At 43.4% G+C, this 19,872-nt stretch overlaps 9 protein-coding genes across 9 annotated transcripts; 4 read left to right on the top strand and 5 right to left on the bottom strand.

Annotated features, from left to right (window-relative positions):
* Positions 1-2,325: 2,325 nt before the first annotated feature.
* On the top strand, positions 2,326-3,217 carry SS1G_12332 (predicted protein; the record flags this gene model as incomplete). Its single annotated transcript, XM_001587252.1, has 4 exons — positions 2,326-2,368; positions 2,468-2,538; positions 2,959-3,135; positions 3,173-3,217. 4 exons carry the CDS (start codon positions 2,326-2,328, stop codon positions 3,215-3,217), a joined length of 336 nt encoding a protein of 111 aa, XP_001587302.1.
* A 1,009-nt stretch (positions 3,218-4,226) lies between these two features.
* Positions 4,227-4,534, top strand: SS1G_12331 (predicted protein; the record flags this gene model as incomplete). Its single annotated transcript, XM_001587251.1, has 2 exons — positions 4,227-4,240; positions 4,291-4,534. 2 exons carry the CDS (start codon positions 4,227-4,229, stop codon positions 4,532-4,534), a joined length of 258 nt encoding a protein of 85 aa, XP_001587301.1.
* Positions 4,535-4,952: 418 nt separating this feature from the next.
* SS1G_12330 (hypothetical protein) lies at positions 4,953-6,510 on the bottom strand (the record flags this gene model as incomplete). The annotated part of the gene is made up of 2 exons (XM_001587250.1): positions 4,953-6,332; positions 6,391-6,510. The coding sequence occupies 2 exons, from the start codon at positions 6,508-6,510 to the stop codon at positions 4,953-4,955; spliced, it is 1,500 nt and encodes a 499-aa protein (XP_001587300.1).
* Positions 6,511-7,096: 586 nt separating this feature from the next.
* SS1G_12329 (predicted protein) lies at positions 7,097-8,676 on the top strand (the record flags this gene model as incomplete). The annotated part of the gene is made up of 4 exons (XM_001587249.1): positions 7,097-7,221; positions 7,749-8,073; positions 8,382-8,412; positions 8,471-8,676. 4 exons carry the CDS (start codon positions 7,097-7,099, stop codon positions 8,674-8,676), a joined length of 687 nt encoding a protein of 228 aa, XP_001587299.1.
* Positions 8,677-10,262: 1,586 nt separating this feature from the next.
* On the bottom strand, positions 10,263-10,376 carry SS1G_12328 (predicted protein; the record flags this gene model as incomplete). Its single annotated transcript, XM_001587248.1, has 1 exon — positions 10,263-10,376. One exon carries the CDS (start codon positions 10,374-10,376, stop codon positions 10,263-10,265), a length of 114 nt encoding a protein of 37 aa, XP_001587298.1.
* A 2,654-nt stretch (positions 10,377-13,030) lies between these two features.
* Positions 13,031-14,805, bottom strand: SS1G_12327 (hypothetical protein; the record flags this gene model as incomplete). The annotated part of the gene is made up of 4 exons (XM_001587247.1): positions 13,031-13,375; positions 13,458-13,749; positions 13,808-14,662; positions 14,756-14,805. 4 exons carry the CDS (start codon positions 14,803-14,805, stop codon positions 13,031-13,033), a joined length of 1,542 nt encoding a protein of 513 aa, XP_001587297.1.
* A 395-nt stretch (positions 14,806-15,200) lies between these two features.
* On the top strand, positions 15,201-15,302 carry SS1G_12326 (predicted protein; the record flags this gene model as incomplete). The annotated part of the gene is made up of 1 exon (XM_001587246.1): positions 15,201-15,302. The coding sequence occupies one exon, from the start codon at positions 15,201-15,203 to the stop codon at positions 15,300-15,302; it is 102 nt and encodes a 33-aa protein (XP_001587296.1).
* Positions 15,303-15,813: 511 nt separating this feature from the next.
* On the bottom strand, positions 15,814-16,099 carry SS1G_12325 (predicted protein; the record flags this gene model as incomplete). Its single annotated transcript, XM_001587245.1, has 2 exons — positions 15,814-15,890; positions 15,943-16,099. The coding sequence occupies 2 exons, from the start codon at positions 16,097-16,099 to the stop codon at positions 15,814-15,816; spliced, it is 234 nt and encodes a 77-aa protein (XP_001587295.1).
* A 2,955-nt stretch (positions 16,100-19,054) lies between these two features.
* On the bottom strand, positions 19,055-19,281 carry SS1G_12324 (predicted protein; the record flags this gene model as incomplete). Its single annotated transcript, XM_001587244.1, has 2 exons — positions 19,055-19,231; positions 19,261-19,281. 2 exons carry the CDS (start codon positions 19,279-19,281, stop codon positions 19,055-19,057), a joined length of 198 nt encoding a protein of 65 aa, XP_001587294.1.
* Positions 19,282-19,872: the final 591 nt, after the last annotated feature.

Below are 19,872 nucleotides of genomic sequence, written 5' to 3'. Positions count from 1 at the left end.
AATTAGTGGTGCGAGAGTTTATGGGAGCTGAGTTTGTCGTTACCGAAGGTGAAGTGTACTGAGGCTGAGGAGGTGTGTTTGTAGATGCGCCATTGCCGCTCGGCCTTCGAGATGGTTTTCGTGCCGATGATGGAGAGGTGTTTGTGGTATTTTGATTGTAGTAAGGGTCTCGAGACTGTTGCTGCGATCCGGAAGTATAAGGCCTCCCCGAAGATGATGGTGCTGCAACTGGTGATTGCGATCCTATTGAAGTTGGTTGATGAGGGGCGGTCTGCAAAGCGGCTGAAGACATCTCTTATTAATTTTGCGCACTGTTGTCAATCGCAGATTGGGTGTCTAGCAACCGGAAATTACAATGACCGTTGGTTGCTGAAGCACAATCCAGAAGCAGCGAGCGTTATGATTGCGAGATTTTTCGCCCGTCTACCAGCTATTTTCACCAACTAACATCATTGGGGGGCAGAAGGTCTCGAGGGAAGTAATTGCTCCTAGCACAAGGGTTTTCAGAAGGCTGGCGATAACAATCTTCAATAAAAGAGGATCGTTGGAATTAAAGTTTTGGACGATTAAAAAAGGTCGCGGCTGGCGCTGGCGACTATTATTATTTTGGGATATTGCAACTCCTAATAAAAAAATAGGCGGTCGAGGAGTTAAAGGCGGTACGGCTCTTTAGTTTAGCGTTCGACCTTTCTGTGGTGTGTGGTTGGCCGGATTATATGAACCAGTTGATTATAATTCGTAGAGAGAGGAAATGTGGGTGGCTGGGGAAGCCCAAGATGGATAGATGGATGGATGGGATGGATGGATGTGATGTACGGAGTAAAAGAGTCAAAACTTAAAGAGGGTTGGAGGTTTGGAGTTTTGAGGTCTGAGGTCTGAGGTCTGCGGTTGAAGGTTGGAGGTTGGTGTTTTTTGTTGATATGGGAAAGTGAATTGAAATTGAAATTGTAATTATAATTGTGATTGTAATTTTCTTTGCCGATATGTTATTGGTTGTTTATGATAACCCTTTTTCGAATTTCTTTTTTTTTTTCCCTTCGTTTTTGGTAATTGTTATTGTTATTTGTTTTTGCTTTCTAGACTTTAACGACAGTGTGTAAGTTGGATTTCCTTTCCTGTACGAGAAGGTTAAAAGAGTGAGGAGATTATGGGTGTGAGGGAGGGTGAGAGTGAGTGAGTGAGTGAGTGAGTGAGTGAGCGAGTGAGCGAGTGAGTGCTAAGAGAGTGTGGTGGAAGAGAGGCAAGAGATAGTAGAGAGTAGAAAGTAGAGAGCAGATTAAAAAAAATGAAAAAAAGATAGATTGACTTGAATTTCCAGGGGGTGGAGTCCGCTACCAAACTGACAAAGTCAGACTGTACGAGCACCTTGTTCATATTGTAAGAGTGAATTCCGTAGTGTATGTAATCCCTAGGTACTTAGTAGGCACTTGGGTACTTATTAGGTACTCAGGTACCTACTTATCAGGTACTTATTAGATACCTAGGGAACAGTAGATAGGGAGAAAAAGGCCTCATTGATAACGATATGAATGACTTTTGGTGCTGATACTACCCTCAATGTTTGGGCTCTTTGGGCTCTTTGGGCTTCGAATACCTAGGGTACTCTCTCTGTCTGTAGGGGGTAGGCATCAAGCCTTTTTCCCCTTCTCTCCCTTCTAATAAATTGTACCTCCCATCTCATAACAAAAATAATGAAAACATGATACATATATAATGAATTTCGATGCTAAGACTTACTCACTAATACCGATAATGTTCCTCCTTTTCCTTTCTTTTCTTTTCCTTGCAGCCCCAAATCTTTTCTTCGATTTCAACCAGTCAGATTAATAATAATAATAATAATAAAAGATTCGAAATGCCTCTTCTCACACTTCCACTTCCAAATTTCAACTTTCCTTGGATCGATTCGACCTTTTTCTCTTCTTCTAATTTCCTTTTTGATCAGTTAGCGAAGCTCTTTGATGAGCTGAGAAAGGGAAAGGAGAAAGCCCAGGGCGATTGATGAGCTGGGCGGAAGACAGACATGGGCAAGCTTGGGGCGCAAAGACTCATTCATGCTGCTGATTGTGATTGTGATTGTGAGTGAGGGTGATTGATGTGGATGAGCAATGCATACTTGCACTACCTACACAAAGGGCAGATTGACTTAAAACCATAAGATACGAACATACAAACAGGAGTTTGGATGATTAAAATGGTATATAAGTCAATCAATGTAATGGGTTTGATTGATTGATTTGCCTCTGATGTTGATTGCGAAGGGGTATTTTTGGGTGCTTTTCGATATCCCATCATGTGAGAACCAGAGGGGAAGGGGAAAATGATATGAATGTTCCAAATAGTTCGAGTCTTCCAAATGATATTGTACGTACGTACCTATAGAAAGAGTAGAGTAAGTTGTGAGACTACTACCATATGATTTCGGGTTCAATCTAATTGTTGGCATTAAACATCTATTTAACCATAGGTCTGTCTCTGTTCGAGTTCGCTGTCCTGCCTCCTCAGCTTGTTTGGACGATCGAAAGGATAAAAGGAGCGGTATGATGAATTCGATACTTTGTCGAAGTGAGGACGTTGGAATCAATTGGAGCAAAAGCAAAGAAAAGGACGAGTACAATATTCACGCAAGCAAGCAAGCAAGCCAAGTAGGAATTCAGGAGAAAAGAGTTTCCTTTTTCCTATACTGGGATCACAGGAAGTTTTATTGAATTTCATCATGAGGAGAGTGCATGAAAAAGCGGTTTGCTTGTAATGTTACGACCACTTCTTTTCCCATCACCATGATTCAAAAAGAGAAAGAGAGCGACAGGCAATTCCTTGATATCAGATGAAAGGGTCTCCCCATCCACGAAAGTCTGCTCAATCAGCAATCAGCATGTCTACTCCTCCGTACATCTTTTCACATCTATTTCGTGATTTCTCTGGCATAAACAACCGAAACGGTAGAAGATTTGACAGTGGCCTTCTAGTTCGGCCGTAGAAGCATTTACGGGAATGGGTGACCTTGATGGGATCTTGGGCTCTGGGGATGATATGGTTAAATCAACAAATGGCATAAAGATGATAAAAAAGGTTGTTTATTTTGCATTGACGTGGCACGCTGGGGGAAAAGGATCCTGGGACTTATTGACGTCTGTGAGCATTTATAGTATAATTTTATACGAAATATCAGATCTCCCATTGGCACTCCCTCAAGGATCCCCTTGGTAATGAATGAACAACTCTCTCTCATGGAGTCATGTAGCGGTGATCAAGTATCATCAATAGATCCAAAAAAGTATTTCTAGGTATGGAAGAACCTTGAATTGCTCCTCCCCACGGTACCAAATGCATCGTGAAGTCATCATCGGCGAATTTCTCCTGATTTACCCCGTAGGTACCTATACAATTCGAGGGACAACAGAGACCACCCACCATCTTCCATATTCTACTCCGTACTCAAATGATCATCGAGTATTCTCAACACATTCTTCATCTTTCTTCCCCACTGCTCAGTGTCCATTAATATATACAAGTGGATAAAAAATAAAGTAGATTTCGGAGAGCATTTTCGAGTCTTAGTATACTACCAGGATTACAGGGTCGGTTCCGCTAAAAGCAAAATAGATTATAGAAAGAATGGGAATGTGATTCCGTGAATAGGGTTAACCTCTGTCTTCTGAATTACTTGCATTGACGTCGGAGATGAGGCGTTTAGTCTTCGGGAGAGCAGTAAACGCCTCACCAATGCACCATATGCAAGTATTTAAGATCCAATTAAAAGTCTCAAAAGTCTTAAAAGTCCCAAAAGTCTTGCCGTGATCTGAGAATCACAATGTAGAATGGAGCCAGCAGCTAGCTTTTCCTTGTCGTGCCTATAAAAAAGCCTTGGAAGGCTTAAAATATCCTGGATCATATTACTATATTAAGGATTAGGTCTCACCCAAATCTTCTCTTTTTTCAGATGAAAGGAAGAATTACAAGCATCCCCGATATGACGATTTCAGAGCTCAAAAAGCACCTGCCGGGAAATATCGAGCAGCACAAAATGATACATATACCACGTTCGACATATCAATTCTAGATGTTCTTCAAATATATGTTTCTGAAACAAAAAAAAAAATAGATATTCAAGGAAAAAGGGGTGCCTTCTATCAAAAGCGGAAGATCCGCAATCCTCAAATCTTAATTTCTCTACTTCCTGGCGATGTCCCACAGCATGTCAACATCAAAAGGAGGACATCAACATGATTTTGCCGTGGTACCACTGATGCGATGATACAGGCTAAAATACAAATATACCCGTTTCAGTCGGAGGAAGAGAAAGGATACTGTAGACCAGTGCGAACTGGGGACAGTTCAGGTACCACAAGATGAAGCTCGATTCCTCATCTGGCCAAGGTGGTATTGCCGATGGGTACCTGCACCTTTGCATTCTCCTCGATTAGACGAATCAAATGTCGAGGATCGAGTAGAGTTGCATGTGGGTTTGTTTCATCTTCCCGATTCGACGAACAAACCTGATGATCTCCAGGCCCAAACTCTTCGGGGCTGATTGAAACCGAATATTATTAAGGTTGTGACTTCAAATGTTAAATTCAAGTTACTGTGAAGATTCGTGCTTGGAATTGCTTGAGTACCTGACACCTGAGTTCTCACGGACAATAAGTAGACAATAGCAAACGGTCATACCAAAATTAGCTTGAGTGATCTTTCCGACACGAAATACTTTAGTATATGAATTAGTCTGTCGCCGAGGTCAAAACTTTCGGATTGTTTGCTTCATTGTCTCATCTACCCGTAAGATTGATGAGTTCAGGTTCAATGTCTTCCAAAAGCAGATGCTTCGATCAAATGTCTAAAAGTTGGTGTACAAGGTTTATCATTGCGTTCGTCAGGCACGGAAGTTTCATGGCACAAGCTGGATCTCTGAGATATTGCAGACTACTGTGCTCAAAATAACCCAGCCAGGATTACATTTTAATAGAAATATCATATACATCCAGACCTACTGCAAGTCCTGTCAGGGCAGAGGCATAAAATAGTAATATCCCCATAGCCTGGAGGTTGCTGACAAACAAAGTTGGTATGGTAAGGTTGACGAGTCCTGTAAGTAAATTTGCAGCCAAGAAAATTGCCAGGCCATTTCTATTGAACGCTTCAAGGACTCGACTTGTCGAGAATTCATAATTCTCCTTCTCGGTCTTTGCATCCATGCTTCTATGGACTGGAGAAAATATCGTTTCGATCAAACAGAATGCAGTCAATTGTGAGCAATTGAAAGCTGCAACCCATAGGAAATACGGAAGGTTTGCGAGACGGCGTGACACACTTAATGCCAATCCATATCTGTAATTTGTCGTGAATAAATAGAGCGTAATCCATACTCCTGACCATGCACCCATCGTCATCAAGAGGCGTTTTCTCTGAGCCAATGGGCCTCCGGTTGGCATTGAATTGCGAGGTAATACGAACATCCCCGTTGCTTGACCAGCTAGAAAAATTGCGAGATAGCCAAAAAAGCTGAAGATCCCTTCACGATTTTTTGAGAATAGATCTGTTCTTGGAGCTGTGAGGATGAAAGCTTTGAGGCTGGTGTATTCGAGAGCAACTTGATACAAAGAGCCAAGAATAATTGCCAGTAGCGCGTATGACGGGATGAGCTGAAAAGCAGATTGGAATATCGCCACGAATGGGGGAATGAACGCAAGGGTAAAAAAGAAATTCCAGTGCACCCCATACTCAGTAACATGCTCCGCATAGTCTAACCCCTTGACGCTGTATAATCTTATGGTTCCCAGAACAATCAAGGGTAGTGCATGGCGCAACGAGTTATATAAGCGCGTGCTGAGCTTCGACGTTCGGCCAGCACTTTGTTCTCTGAGTATTGGTCGAGCTCCTACAAGACCACCTGAGAACACAAAGGATCCTACTCCCAGGTCCATTAACGATGTCCCCCAGTTTTCTACTTTTGCAAATCTCCGTGGAAAAATCTTGAAATCGACCGCTAGTATAGCTAGACAAGTGATAACCATCATTGCCCCTCGGTAGATGGTAAGGAAAGGTTTCTTTGAGAGTGGGTTCAATTGGTCTGAAGGGGTTGTTTTCGATTGCGGTATTCTTGGTTTCTTTTGCGGAGCGTTTTGTGTAGATTTTTGCGGTGCAATGGCATACAATAAAGGAACCGGCGCAAGTAGTAGGAGATTCAAAGTGAGGGGCATATCTGCGTAGACAGATATGGCCAACAGAATAGCCCCGACATTGAGAAGGAAGTCGACAGCGAAAGCGATTGGAGTATATTGCAGGAAAAAATGCTGCCGGGTCTGTAAAGTCGACCAAAGAATAACTGCGACCTGTTCCAGCAAATTAGCTCGTTGTGTATCAAAGATAGTTGACATGGCGCAGGCATACTGGAACGACAGCAGTGACCATATTTATCTCTCCAAGGCTGCCTCCTGTCAAATTTGACACAAAATCCTCCTTCAAGCTTTTATAACTAGCAGCCATAGCTGCCTCAGCTGCCCGCGACATACCGGCAAAGCTATGCTTGCAGAATCAATTAGATGAAAGGTTAAGAATTATGCTGTAATTTTTGGTGAGGCCAGACAAGCCAACGATGTGATGTTTAGTCCGGCGGCCCCCGCCGCTCGGTTCATCAGCCCTCACCATTTCACACTTCACGTTCCATTGAACAAATTTCTTCTCTATATCTGTCATTAATATTTTCTAGTGATGGCGATACATTTTAAACTTGGTGCAGGATATATACTTTGATTTTTTTTGGGAAGTTCAGCATTCCAGGCACGATTTAAAGTTCTGATTTGCCCGTACTCCAAGCTCTAAGCTCTTCGATTCTTTCTCCTCTTTCGAGATGTCTTATGGATTCCCACAACACTGCCTTTCTCCCGCATATTATCAATCTTTCTGATGAACGGCTCCTTTGTGCCCACCGGAAAATGTACGTTTCAGATCACATCCGGCCTATCATATCGTATGTAATTGAGACACATTCCCGAGGCTGAGTCTCACGGAGTATCTATCCAAAACTTGTGGCCATCCAGCTTTGAAAGTCTCGGGCCCATGGGATTTCACATATTTCTTGTGTAGATTTGTCTCTATGGCTATGGAAGGCTTTAATGTTACGAAGTTGAATGAGGAGAGTCAATTAAGGGATGTGATGATTCAGACAATCTGCAACACGTCTCCTTTGAACATGAGTAGCAAACGTCTCATCCAACTAAGGTCAGTGTGGGTATATCACTTCATATATACTTTTCTCTGCTGGATCATATAGTGTTCAGGTTCCTTCATGAATCTGCCTTTAATCCCTTTTTGAAGTTCCTTCACCAATTGAGCCAATATTATTTGACCGCACAAGGGCGAACCACCGTCATCACCAACTTTCATTTGCGCTTGTCATTTGTTTACTCGAATATTCTGGGTCTTTATGAGCTAAGCGTTTGTTTGTCCCTTTTTGTATCCATTCGAGTTTTCCTAAGGCTAGTCCTTCTCACTATGCCGGAGATCTTTCGTCCGCGGAATAAGAAGTTGCGGCATCTAGGAATGCATCCCCAATCTGTGCAAAAGTGTGAGTGTGAGCGTGGGGTTCTATCACAAGCCTCTGGATCTATTTCCCCGCTCGCACAACTCCCAAGTCCCAGCATAGTGGCAGCACAAGCTTATGCCTCGGAATACCAGATACCAACAGGGCGGGAAGGCGACGCGTGGTCGTGGCGTGGTAGCTTGACCCAAGTGCGGGATATACCCAGGAGACATTCTACAGTGGTGACCTTGGCAGTAGGCGCAACATCGTCAGGCAATCCATCTTCATCCAGAACTGCGCCCAGTTCACAGAATGTTCCTGATTTTCGATTCACCGATGAACAGCTACAAAAATCCAAAACTCACCTCAACACTGCTGGTCCAAAAGAGGCCTCTGCTGTCAAAATTTCTGATGCCAAATACCATTCCGAAACTTCAGCATCCCTTGCTCCGAAGCACCGTGTTCCGTTCCAGTATACTCATGACCGCTTACAAACTTGGGGCCACGCTTATTTTGGAAATATTGCTACCGCCGATGCTTTCGTCAATGCTGTCAGTCTACGGCGACCAAGCTTAGTGGCCACAAAAGAACAGGATGGCCATAAGTCTCCTAGATCGTCGGATCAGGTGACGATACGTGCCAGGGTACTACCCAAAGGAGTCAACGAAAGCTCTTCTTGATACAAAGACAATTTGACATTCGAGAACTACGAGACAGCCTACCGGTATCTCGGCCAGACCAAGATTACGCAGCGGGCGCAACAGTTTTAAGAAGAACTAGCACGCTTCGTCGATTGTCTTTGCAGCAGATTCCTATTCTAAAGCAATTTGAGACCGTACACCCTCAGCTAAGACCGCAGACAAATAGCAATCAGGCGGCAGTCCCAATCCGTAAGTATCTCATGAGCAAAGACATGTACATCATGACTAACAACTCATTCAGACATAGAGTATGCTTTACATTATCTCCCGGTTTTGGCGGCTTTGATGCTATCAGGACACATTCGGAAGGGCGATTCCATTGATCTCCCTTTACCCAGCCCCAAAGTATGGATTGACACAATCGCTTATGTTTATACTGGCCAAGGGGAAGTCACATTAGCCATGAAGGAGAACATTGTGTTTCTAGCGGGACGGGTAGAAAGCGAAGGCTAATACACTACGCGGGTCCTTCGAAAGTGCCGGGGAACTACGGGAGTGCGATCCGATCTCCCACAGCCTGCAAACAGAGCACCTCGAATGGACCCTTATATGGGTGAGACATGTCGGCATTTCATGCATTGCTGCGTGGGGTTGATTCAGGCCACGTGGTGCGGTACTTCAAGGGTACCACACTTGGATTCGATGGAGAAAGCTTGAAGGCAGCCTTTCCGTCTTGTATCTTCTGTTACCTGTATTATAACAGAACACAGCTGTAAGCACTTTATTACGATGCACCGTACTCGGTGCTTGAATCGGGATAAAAACGTGTCCTCTAACCCTACTCATGCTTGATCTTCCAAAGTTGCATTGGACAATGACGACTTCCCATATTCTGGTTCTAGGCCGAGGTTTCTCTTCTTCCTGCACGATACGATTCAAGAACTATGACCGAGATTCCATGCGCATCCACCTTTTACTACGTATGGATTAGGAACAGGACGCTAATGACGGCCAAGGATACACATATCAACTAGGGTGATTGGAGTCTCGATTTAACCATTGACCGAGAAAGGCGCGATAAGAAATGAAATCATGGTTTTTACCAACACAGAATTTAATAACAAAGCAGTGGATCGGCAAAACCACAGTTAAATCGGCCGGCAAATTGTATTTCATTGACCGAAGAGCCGTATGGCCCTTTTAGTAGGTCTTGTCTTCCCAATTGACTTCAGTCGGAGCATCGAAGACCTCGTATACTCCTGATTTCAATGGTCAATTCAAATGAACAAGGTCCAATTGATACGCGTACCGTGATATTCAATTGAAGCTAGTGGGTGATTCGAAGAGCTTTTTCCTCGGCAGCTAGTTTAAGTCGGCCCAATTACTAAATCCCCGTCTAGTTCATTATCTACAACACCCCGCCGCGTCTAAAAATGGACTTGAGAGTTTAATATGCCCCTGGAACCGTGCAATCATTGTGTTACCATGCTTCAATATAACTGCATTCTTTTGACAGGTAGGTTCATGACTACCTTGTGGAATGTATGCCTCATTATCAGCGAAGGGGATCTCGCCAAAGTAGTATTCTGCACAGCTTCCTTCCCCATTCGATAATATCCATAGAGCCCTTGTCGACTGCGCAGGTATATCAGGCTAGATGAAGCACGGTAAAATCATCTCTTCGTCACCAACAGTTGTGATTACTAGGTATGCATAGCACACCAGAAACTGTACACTATCTCCGCAGGCCGCTCTTACCTCCTAATACACTGAATGGCTTCAAATGTTTGGAATATCTTTAATGACAAATATCGAAGCTGTTTCCTCACAAACATACGTTTTCTCCCAGGAAGCACAGGTAACACCTAGACGCCATTGATGCAGGTCCATCCGATTTAAGCTTGTTACATAGGACTTTGACAGTTCTCAACTTTTTCAAGCAGCCTCTTCTTGTTTGTACATCCATCTTCGCGTGTCTAATCCTTACTCACACACCCTCGACGTTGATATGATGTATGAAAACCTCATACTTTGTGCAACCCACACTTGGCCAAAAATGCCAAACACGGAGTGTGCCCCCGTCCCCCCACCTTCTCCAATCATCTCCATAATCGCGCATCATCTGTCGTGTTTTCGTCATATTGGACCCAATGCTTTCCGGTTCTGGACTCAGCAAAGCCAGCGTGTGAATGTGATATTTCTATTCTCTTCATCTATTTTATCTTCTGTATCAATCAAATGCTTGATATAGCAAAAGTCAAGCAAATACCTGAGTCGCTCAAATGGTGATTCGATTTTCCATTTTTAGATCCTCGTCACTCATTATTCATACGAGGTTTGGACATGACAATTTACCTATCACCAGCTGACTTTGGAAATAGCCTGAACAGTGAACATCACTCCCTTGCACACTCCTCCGACTCCACTTACTTGCTTTCCGATATTACTTTACTATTACTATAGTTTGAGCATAACTCCCAGGAAAATTTGGCTGCACTCATCATATGATTCATATGACAATATAGTATATACTCAAATTGACTTACTCGAAGGAGTCGAAGCACAACTTGGCCCCACAATCAAATGGGGCAATCGCGTTCCTCATTTATATATATTCATTTGAATTCAACCCTTACTTCGGTCCCGGCCCGGATAAATATCCTTCTTGGCAACGAACATCCGATCTTCTGGAAAAACATCATCCACTGACGAAAAGGGTATTTAGATGCCGAGTCTCATTCGGATGTAATGTATGTAATTGCATGAGAGATTTGCCGATTGCAACGCAAGATCCCTTTTCTTGTTTTTTCTCCGTTTTCCGTGTATCCCCGGACGCCCTCATCGTTTGTGAACAGTCCCGAACAAATTCGAATACCGGTTTGGCTCACACTTCCGTCTCATCATGCATATACCGTGTGAAATGGAAGATGTAAGAATCGTGGATTCAGATATGGTCCCTATTAATTCAAATTCTTGTTTCTTCGTTTACAATTTGGTGCATTTACTCGAACGCATTAAGGCAAGGGGTAAGTGCTATTAGCTACAAACAAATCCCACGACATGCATACCATATGCTTAAAGATACCTACCTGGTTTCTTCATCACTCATATCCACCTCGGTCCAGAACATAATGAAAGGCCACATAAATACCTGGGTAATCACTCAATACCCCAGTGCCTCCCCTCCCACACAAATCACAAATCCTTTCATGTTCTACCCATCCCCTGTTCATACATTGCATATGCATGCATATACATACACGCATCTACACTCATCAATGATGAACACCTGTCTGTTCACTCTGGTGTCGATATCTTTCCACCTTTTTTTCCCTTCTTTTTTCCAGTTTCTCAAAACCGTAATTCTAAATTTACCCTTTCACACCATCTCTTCCCAATTCGACATCCTCCATCTTTTTATGAATCCTTCAAAATCTCAAAATAACCTAGATCGAACAAAACATATCTCCACTACTGGGTAACATCCGATTAGACATGCCCATGCCAAGAAATATGTCAATGTCATTCAAGCATATGCAGGTAGAAGTACAAACATACATGCGTATGCGTTACACATAGCCTAGCTAGCTAGCTAGCATTTCAAACCTGCCTCACTCTCATTATCTAACCGTTTCATCTTACGCAGCCTTGGTTTAATTTTCTTCCAGGCCCGCCCGCATTCGGCAGACTCTGGCACCTGGCATTGATGATGATCGGTCACGCCGAAGAAGAGCGTTTCTCAATCGCGATTCTTTACCAAAGATTTCCCACACAGGGTCCTCATGTACGTATGAAACGTTTGGTCCTGTTGCGATGACTGAGTAATTTTTCATAGGGCGCGCAAATCGTGTATGAGTGAGAGGGTGAGAGCGTGCCAAAATATATGGGTCGTTGATGAATTTGGGGGTCACACGCATCCATCCATCCATCCATCTTCAGTTCCAGTTAATGAATGGTCTTGGTGGGAGAAACGAACGATAATTGATATTGAATATCCAAACCACATACAACATGTCTGCGGGCCTCCAATCTCCCTTACAGATCATCACATCTCATCCATATGCCATTTGAAATTATCTTTCTATTCTACATGGTTTTGATTAAATCGGATTAAATCAGATCAAATCGGATCACTGTGATGTCTTCGCTTCCATGGCCATAAAATTTTTTTCTCATAGAACCTATTTCCCCATTGACTTGTGGATCTCTGTATAGAGTCTTCCTTGTTCCAATTTATCCATCCTGATGATTAAGTGATAAGGAAAAGAGAATAAAATGAGTGTGAAATGAAATGAAATGACAAGAAATGAGATTCCGGAAAGGATTTTTTTCTTTTTCGAGGCCGTCCGTAAAGCCCGCCAGTGACACTTTTGGAGACCTATTTTTTTTTCCATCCTAGTAAATAAAAGAAAAAATGGAAAGATATATCAAATTCAGAAGGAGAATGAAGACACAAAGATAAAAAAAGGAAAAAAAAAAAAAAAAAAAAAAAAAAAAAAAAAAAGGGTAGACAAATTCGAGGTGTGGGATGTGCGTATGTACATCGACAACCTAAAGCAACTTATATAACTTATATCCTAAAGCAACTACTATGCCTTCTCATCTCTTCTCAGGTAAAGGGAAGTGAGAGATAAAACTCCGAGAAAATGCGCAAATATATCTTGCGTGTGAACCAATAACCCAGGTAATCTTTTCAATCGTCAATATGCTGAATGCACGCGCGCGTACGCCCGGCCGGAAATTCGAAGATACGTTGAAACAGTAGACAACGCATGTAAATGACAAACAGTAGAAAGGCGACCACCCTCGGGACAATGCTGCACTAGCGTCTCAGGGGTACCTTTTCTACAACTGCCTCATCAAGAAATTAATGAGAAAGAAAGACATCATCATCATGGGAATCGTTTGGATCGTAAGAGGTGTCGGAAGCTGAGTCGAGATTGCTCTCGTCGATGAAAAATTCATCGTATACATCATCCAGGCGGGGGTAGAGGTCAGGCTCCGGTGCAATTGCGCAACTAGATTTTTCGGAACAGGAGGTGTGATGTGATTTCTCGAATGTCTCTGGTGCTCCCACTTGTACCTCGTCTTTGTAGCGGACGAGGCCGGGGTGGTTGCCCGGTGGAAGTGTGATGCTTTCGCTGCGGCGCGCCCGAGGACTCATACGGTGGCTATCATTGGCATCTCCGTCTGCACGGCTACCCCACGAAGTCTGTGCAAGGATTATTAGCATCTAAGATTGAAAGGAAAAAACCCAAGTGGGAGAACATGTGAGAGCGGGGATCTTAGCTTACCATCCGAAGTGTCAGCAGTGCATACAGTTTTATCCATCCGTGAAAGTATCCAAACAGAATGGAGACGGGAAGAAATCCAATATCTTTTGGTTCTCGAATGAAAAGACCGATCAACTTCACAACCTTTGTTATAAGCATGAATACCAATTGAGCAATTACTGCAATTATTTGATGGTGCGAAGACCAAGATGCAGTAGCCTTGAATGAAAGGAAGATGATGAGAGGATCAAAGGCGAAGGACAGGGAGGTAAAAGTGGCAATATGCAAAGCATACACACACCACGGTTGTTGACTACACGTACATGATCAGCAAAACATTCTCCTCGTGACCGGAATGGATTCCGACTTACTGCCAAACATGTCTCTCGGTGACTAAGCTGGTATAGTTACTTCTCCAATTGCTGCGAGCCCACCTCGAGCATTGATACAAGTATTTAAAATTATTCTCCAGGGTCGTCTCAATCTCGCACTCTCGATTGTATTGAATCCAAGTCGACCATTGGTTTGCGACAAGCCATCTCGTGACAAAGTTGTCATCATCTGCATTGAGTTGATATTGACCCCATCTTTCAGTCTTGAATCCATCCAAGAAAAGAGGACTTTGCAGAATCTCGGACCTGAATGCACAAGTTCGCCCAGACATGCAGGATGTTCCACCATCAATACCATGGGTAGCCGAAATTTCAAAGTTGCGCCTTTCAATATAAGCAGCTCCAAGCCAATTGAAGGCACGCTCGGCAAAGGTACCCTCGCGTACTCGCTTGACTCGTTGACATGGCCCAACACCACCAATCTTTGCATCCTCGAAAGGTGCAAGTAACCAGGGTAGGATTGTTCTTGGCCACGTGACATCGTCGTCTGCCATAACCAAGATGCGCGTCTTCACTTTAGGAATAACTTCGCATACTTGAATTCGTTTGTTGGCGATTGGTGCAAAGTACACACTGACATTGTTGGCTTCCAAGGACTTGGAGAAGTACTGCAGCTTCTGGTATTTGTCGGCTGTCGTGACAAGAATAAGCTCGGCTGGTTGACATGCGAGGATACTCTGCAGAGAATCTCTCAACTCATCGAAATTGTTATGGATCGTAGGTATTATGACGCTCACGTCTTTGGATGTGAAAGAAGGATTGGAAGGGATTGGCACTGTTCTGTAAACCCAATGGCTGATTGTATTGACGATGAATCTGACGTAACGATGGAGCCTGTTTGTACCCTCGATTAGTTCTCACATTTTGTGGCGCAGGAATGGAAATAGCAGTGGGGCAGGCGGCTCGGGGAGAACTCTATAAACTTACCACAATATTAGGAAGGCCCACTGCCATATGTCTGGACTAGGCAAAGCCATATTTGCTACTCAAGACTAAGGTGGTAGGGTATAATGCTGAGGAGTATAAGGAGCTCTCTTTAGACACGGTCCACAGAGGTCAAGTGAGGTAAAAATCAACGTCACACGGGATGACTTGAGTGGGTATAGTATTTTGCGAAGTGTAGGCGTAAGAAAGTGGCAAACCGAATTTGGTGTGTAAGACTCGTATAGTGTTTCAAACAAGAGAACGGGGGAAGGGACGTCTTTTAGAATAGCGATTAAAGAGGACGAAAAAATGTTTGTGCAAGTGAGCGATTATGAACCGATTGGAGATAATGAAGAATTTTATAGAAGACCCGCAACACATGTATGATAGGATTCCATCGATTTCTCGGCTTCTTCAAAGAGGGCGGAGTGCAAGGTATGGAGACAAGATGGGGGCCGATGTCTTCGATGTTGGTCAAATGATGCCGGTATATGTCGTGGAGGGAGGACGTGTAAAGAAGGGTCTCGAGGGCAGTTTGTGGTGGTGGTAGGAATGGTGGTGGTGATGCGCGAAAACGGAGAGGTCGTCAAGGAAGGAGTGAGCTTGGGTTGAATGTGTGTTTGCCCGTCAGGTAGAAACAATTCTTCGTATCTCAGAAAAATTAAGGTAGAAAATCTTCTTTCTTTGGGAGGAAAAGTGATTTCACTGGAATCCAGCCATGAAAATCCTCGAAAAGTGGTAAAGGGTATGTATGTATGTATTACCAGGTAGTTCTTTATTTTGTTTGCTTCCAAAGATCAAAATACAAAAAAACTTTTCCCAAGAAACCTGCCAATATATATAGATATATGTAGATATATATTCAAGCAACCAACGAAGGACAATAGAGACGAAGAGATCACCAAACGACTGTCATCCTGATGTACCTGAGTTCAATTGGATAAATATACAGTTGCGAGGAGCCAGTTCCCTTGAAACAAGAAGGACACACTACCACGATAGAAGAGAAAGACGATGAGATGTCATACTGCTTCGATGTGGATTAGGGGTCTGGACGAGGTCTATATAGGACTGAACCAACAAGACGACCATACGGCTGGACCCGAGCAGTTATATTTTTTCCTCTTGACCTTGTCTTCTGCTACATGGCAAGTTAAGCGTTAGCAATTATTAGGAAGACTGGGACGGACGCATCAGGGAATCAGGGATCGAGACGGAAGAGTGGATCAAAATCTGGAGACAAATAGCAGCGCTTGTTAACTTCTGCGAGCATTGTGCGCCTGGTGTGCCCATTTGAGCCGTTTGAGCCATTCCATGAATATGATGGATGACAATCAATCGAGCCATTTAGTACCAGAACTGGCCTGGGTCTATTAAGCTTTGGGATGTACTTGTACATTCTGGGTATTTTACTGGGGGTGGGGTGGTGAGAAGGTTTGTTGGATGAATTGTTTTGGGAAGTCAAGAAAAAAGGCGGGAGAATTTCATAAACAAATAATACTCGGAATAAAAGGTTAATGTATTTTTTGATTTTCGAGTATTAGTATTTTCGAACAGAGTAATAAATAGTACAGTGGTCTAGTTCCGTCCGGCTATCTAAGCTTGCTACAGTAGTCGAGTCGATTATCCCCCTTCATCAGTTGTTGAATGACACTCGGTTCAGTAACGCTTGCCGGGCGCCACTTTTTGTAACAACGGAGGGGAAATTGATGGAAATTGATGAAATGAATCCAAATGGTGTCCCGGCTAACTCGATATGTCAGACTGTAAGAATTTAAAATAATTAAAATTGGACCTCAAGCGCGTGTGGTGGGCATTGTGGATTGTGGATTGTGGATTGTGGGAGAGAATGAATCTTTGTGGTGGACCTGTGGTGGTGTGCGCTAGGTGGATTTGCCCAGGTGTAGGATGTAGGAGTGGTTTAGAAATGCTCAGGGTCTGCATAGGTTCACGATACCTAGAAAAGTAGTAAAAGTACTCTAGTATGGAAGAACGGAACGGGAAATGCGTGTGGTAGCTAGTGGTACATGGATACATCAACATCTGTCTGATATGGTACTTGACAGAGGGAACTTGGAAGCAACGAGAAATCTATATCATTTTTTGCAACGCGTATATCATATTTTGTCGAGAGCTTGAGTGGTCAATGGCTTACTAGGAAACTAATGTGTGATAGGATTCGACTCCAATTCCTGAATTCATGTGGTTCAAGCTGTCATGGCCGAATCTTTTCAATTCCTATCTTGGTCTTTTCTATGGACCGTCGACTCGAATAGAATCATCTAGGTATGGATGGGATGAATGGGATAAGAACTAGGTGTGCAAAATTCAAATGTACCTGCGAAAAGGGACAAGATGCCTGTCGACGACCTATAATATTGCCTGCTTTTATGCTTGATAAAATTGCCTTTACAAATCAGACCAGTTATCTTCGCTCGGTGCTAGCTATTTGGCCTGTCATTTGCGCAATTGTGGTCGACAGGGTTATTTTATAACGAAAACACATCGGCCGCTGCAGGCGCCTGTTTTGGGAAATCTTAGCTTTCTCAAAGACGCCTTCCACACTTTCATCAACATTTAGCGAATATGATCCGAAGCTTCATGTCCTTCTCCAGTCTTTCTACAGGGAAGACTCAACAACGAGGCGTTTCGGTTGTCGAAATTTGATCAACCTCCCTCCACGACTCTAATTTTCTCCAAAGTCTGTCACCTCGAATGCAACCGCCAAAAGGTGGCCGTAGTTCGACCTAAAGCCATAGATATAGGCCAGGGTGTCACGGCATGAAATGATGAGCATGATGAACCCTTCACCTTTTTTCGCGTCTGCAAAGAGGGGCATTTCGGTGGAGGGAAGGATGGTCATGATCTCCCTCATAAAGCCGAACACTACAAACAAATATCAAATCAAAACATTGGCAAATCATACGTTAAGAGAAAAGTTACTGAAAAGTCAGAACCATCACGAGCGGAGGATGACCATCTAAGAAAATAAGAAAACATCAGCCATCGAATACTTTGATACATCCGGGAAAAGGGCTCGTGGCGAAGCTATCACTACTCAAAACTCTCACATCATGTGTTGTGGTAACCATTCATCAATTTTCAAGGTTGTAGCTAGTTCACCCATTTTCCATGTCGTTCTCCCTCCCCCATTTAACTTTATGCAATTTGATCTGGATATTACCCATAGCTAGCTTAGGTCAGCCAAGAAATTCCTGATCCTGTCGATATGTGAGGTACTGTATCGGATCATCGTCCGAGCCTCCAGTAGACGTAAGAGACGACTCTCCCGACCGGTTCGTTTGTCTCGGAGGAACAAATATCCTGAGCATGCTTGACATATGCTCAACGTCTTCTCTGCTCGATAGTAGATAGATATAGGTAATACGATACCCCCCAGTTCATTGACTACCAAAAACCAATACGAAGCTTGAAAGTTAAGTTATTCTGCTCAATTCACGCATTTGCCGCCTTGATATGAATTTATTCCCCATCAGTCATGGATTCCGAGTCTAATTCTAATACATGATTTATTAATGGATTAACGGATAGCGGATTGGAAGAAAGCGAGAGATATGAGATGACTCGCTGAAAGTCCGTATCACAAATAACATTACTTACTATTTTGGCAGACAGGGTCGTGGGTAGATTTTTCGGCACAGAAACAAAGTGAGACACACCAATTGACTTGACGAGCGGGGTCGGAATACCTTGGTGAGCTTGGTGACCTTGATTCTAATATGCTGACTACATAGTACAAAATCTAAAAGAGCTAAGAATAGTGGACACTATGGTCGAGGCCGAGTCCGTGAGTTCACGCCGTGCGAAGAGTGTGGAGAAGGTTAAAATAATGTGAACAAATAGATTGCTACTCTTATTTGATGTCGAATTATCCGTGGTGTCTCGAAGAATCCTCCGGCCTGCCTATTATCTTGGATGGATATCATTAGCCACTACATAACTACCTAGGTACATGCTATTTGTACGTACTACTCTCAACTACGGTATGCAGCGATGTAGGTGGTAGTGTTATAACTTATTAGTCAATATGTGATCATTTCGCTCGTACAGTCTTCTGCTTCCAACAAATAGTCAAGGCTAAAGTTCGTATTTCGCGTATGGAAATTAAGATAGAAAGATAATAGCCTCAATATGGCTGCGTTATCTCCTCTGCTAGCTTTACTCGTTTATGTCATACTAACATACGCCTCGATATATTACACCACTGCATCCATGTTCATTTATTCCCATCATATGGCCGAAATTGAAGGAAGATTAACAGAGCAATTTCACACCATCATTTTAACCTATACGCTTCCACTCCTCCTGCCCTTGAGATAACGGGACGACCCGCCATGAAAATTCTAGATGAGCTCTGGCATTTTCTACGTTACCAAACATCGTTTGAATCTGGGTGCGGAAGTACGAACTCTGCCTCCCCGAGTGGTATAGCATGGGGAGCGACATATTCCCATGTACCTTTAATATTGTTGTCATGTACAATTTACACATGTTGCAGAAGTACCCATGTTTGCAAGTTGGGGATACTACAACGGGACGGCAGTGAACACCTGGTGGCATGTGCTGCACCCAACTGGCCTATCTAGGATGAGTGACCTTGCTTCCCTTACCCCTCCATCATCAATGCATCGTAACATCATCCACTCCTTGGCTGATGCTTAACTCGAGACTTTTAGATTTTGACAGTTTGAGAAAACTGCTCAAGGGGACTAGTATGGACGTGATCTAGAGCTACAGGCTTCACCCATGCCTCGTTGATCCTCATCATCATCTGCATGTCAACGAGTAATGTGCGTTTGAAAAGCTATTCAAAGTGGGTTGAGCGGAGTAACATCCACCAAGGGACCACAACAAACTAACAGGCGCCAGCAAGGCGAAGACCAATATTGAGGTTGACATGTAATAATAATGATGTTTATGATTTTGACTGACAGCCTTGCTCGCTGCGCGCAATTTGAGTATTATCGTCTCATACGCAATGAAAACGGGGCTGAGGTGAAGAATCTTGCATATGTTGCAGGAAGTCTCCAGCAGACCAGTACGAATGCGAATGTATGTACATGACTTCCTCGAACCCTCAACCCTGGGGTGAGGAATAT

Source organism: Sclerotinia sclerotiorum, genomic scaffold (genome assembly GCF_000146945.2).
Source record: "Sclerotinia sclerotiorum 1980 UF-70 scaffold_19 genomic scaffold, whole genome shotgun sequence".
NCBI classification, from domain to species: Eukaryota; Fungi; Ascomycota; class Leotiomycetes; order Helotiales; family Sclerotiniaceae; genus Sclerotinia; species Sclerotinia sclerotiorum.
Note: the sequence above shows the minus strand (reverse complement) of the source record. Positions and strands in the feature narration are given on the sequence as shown.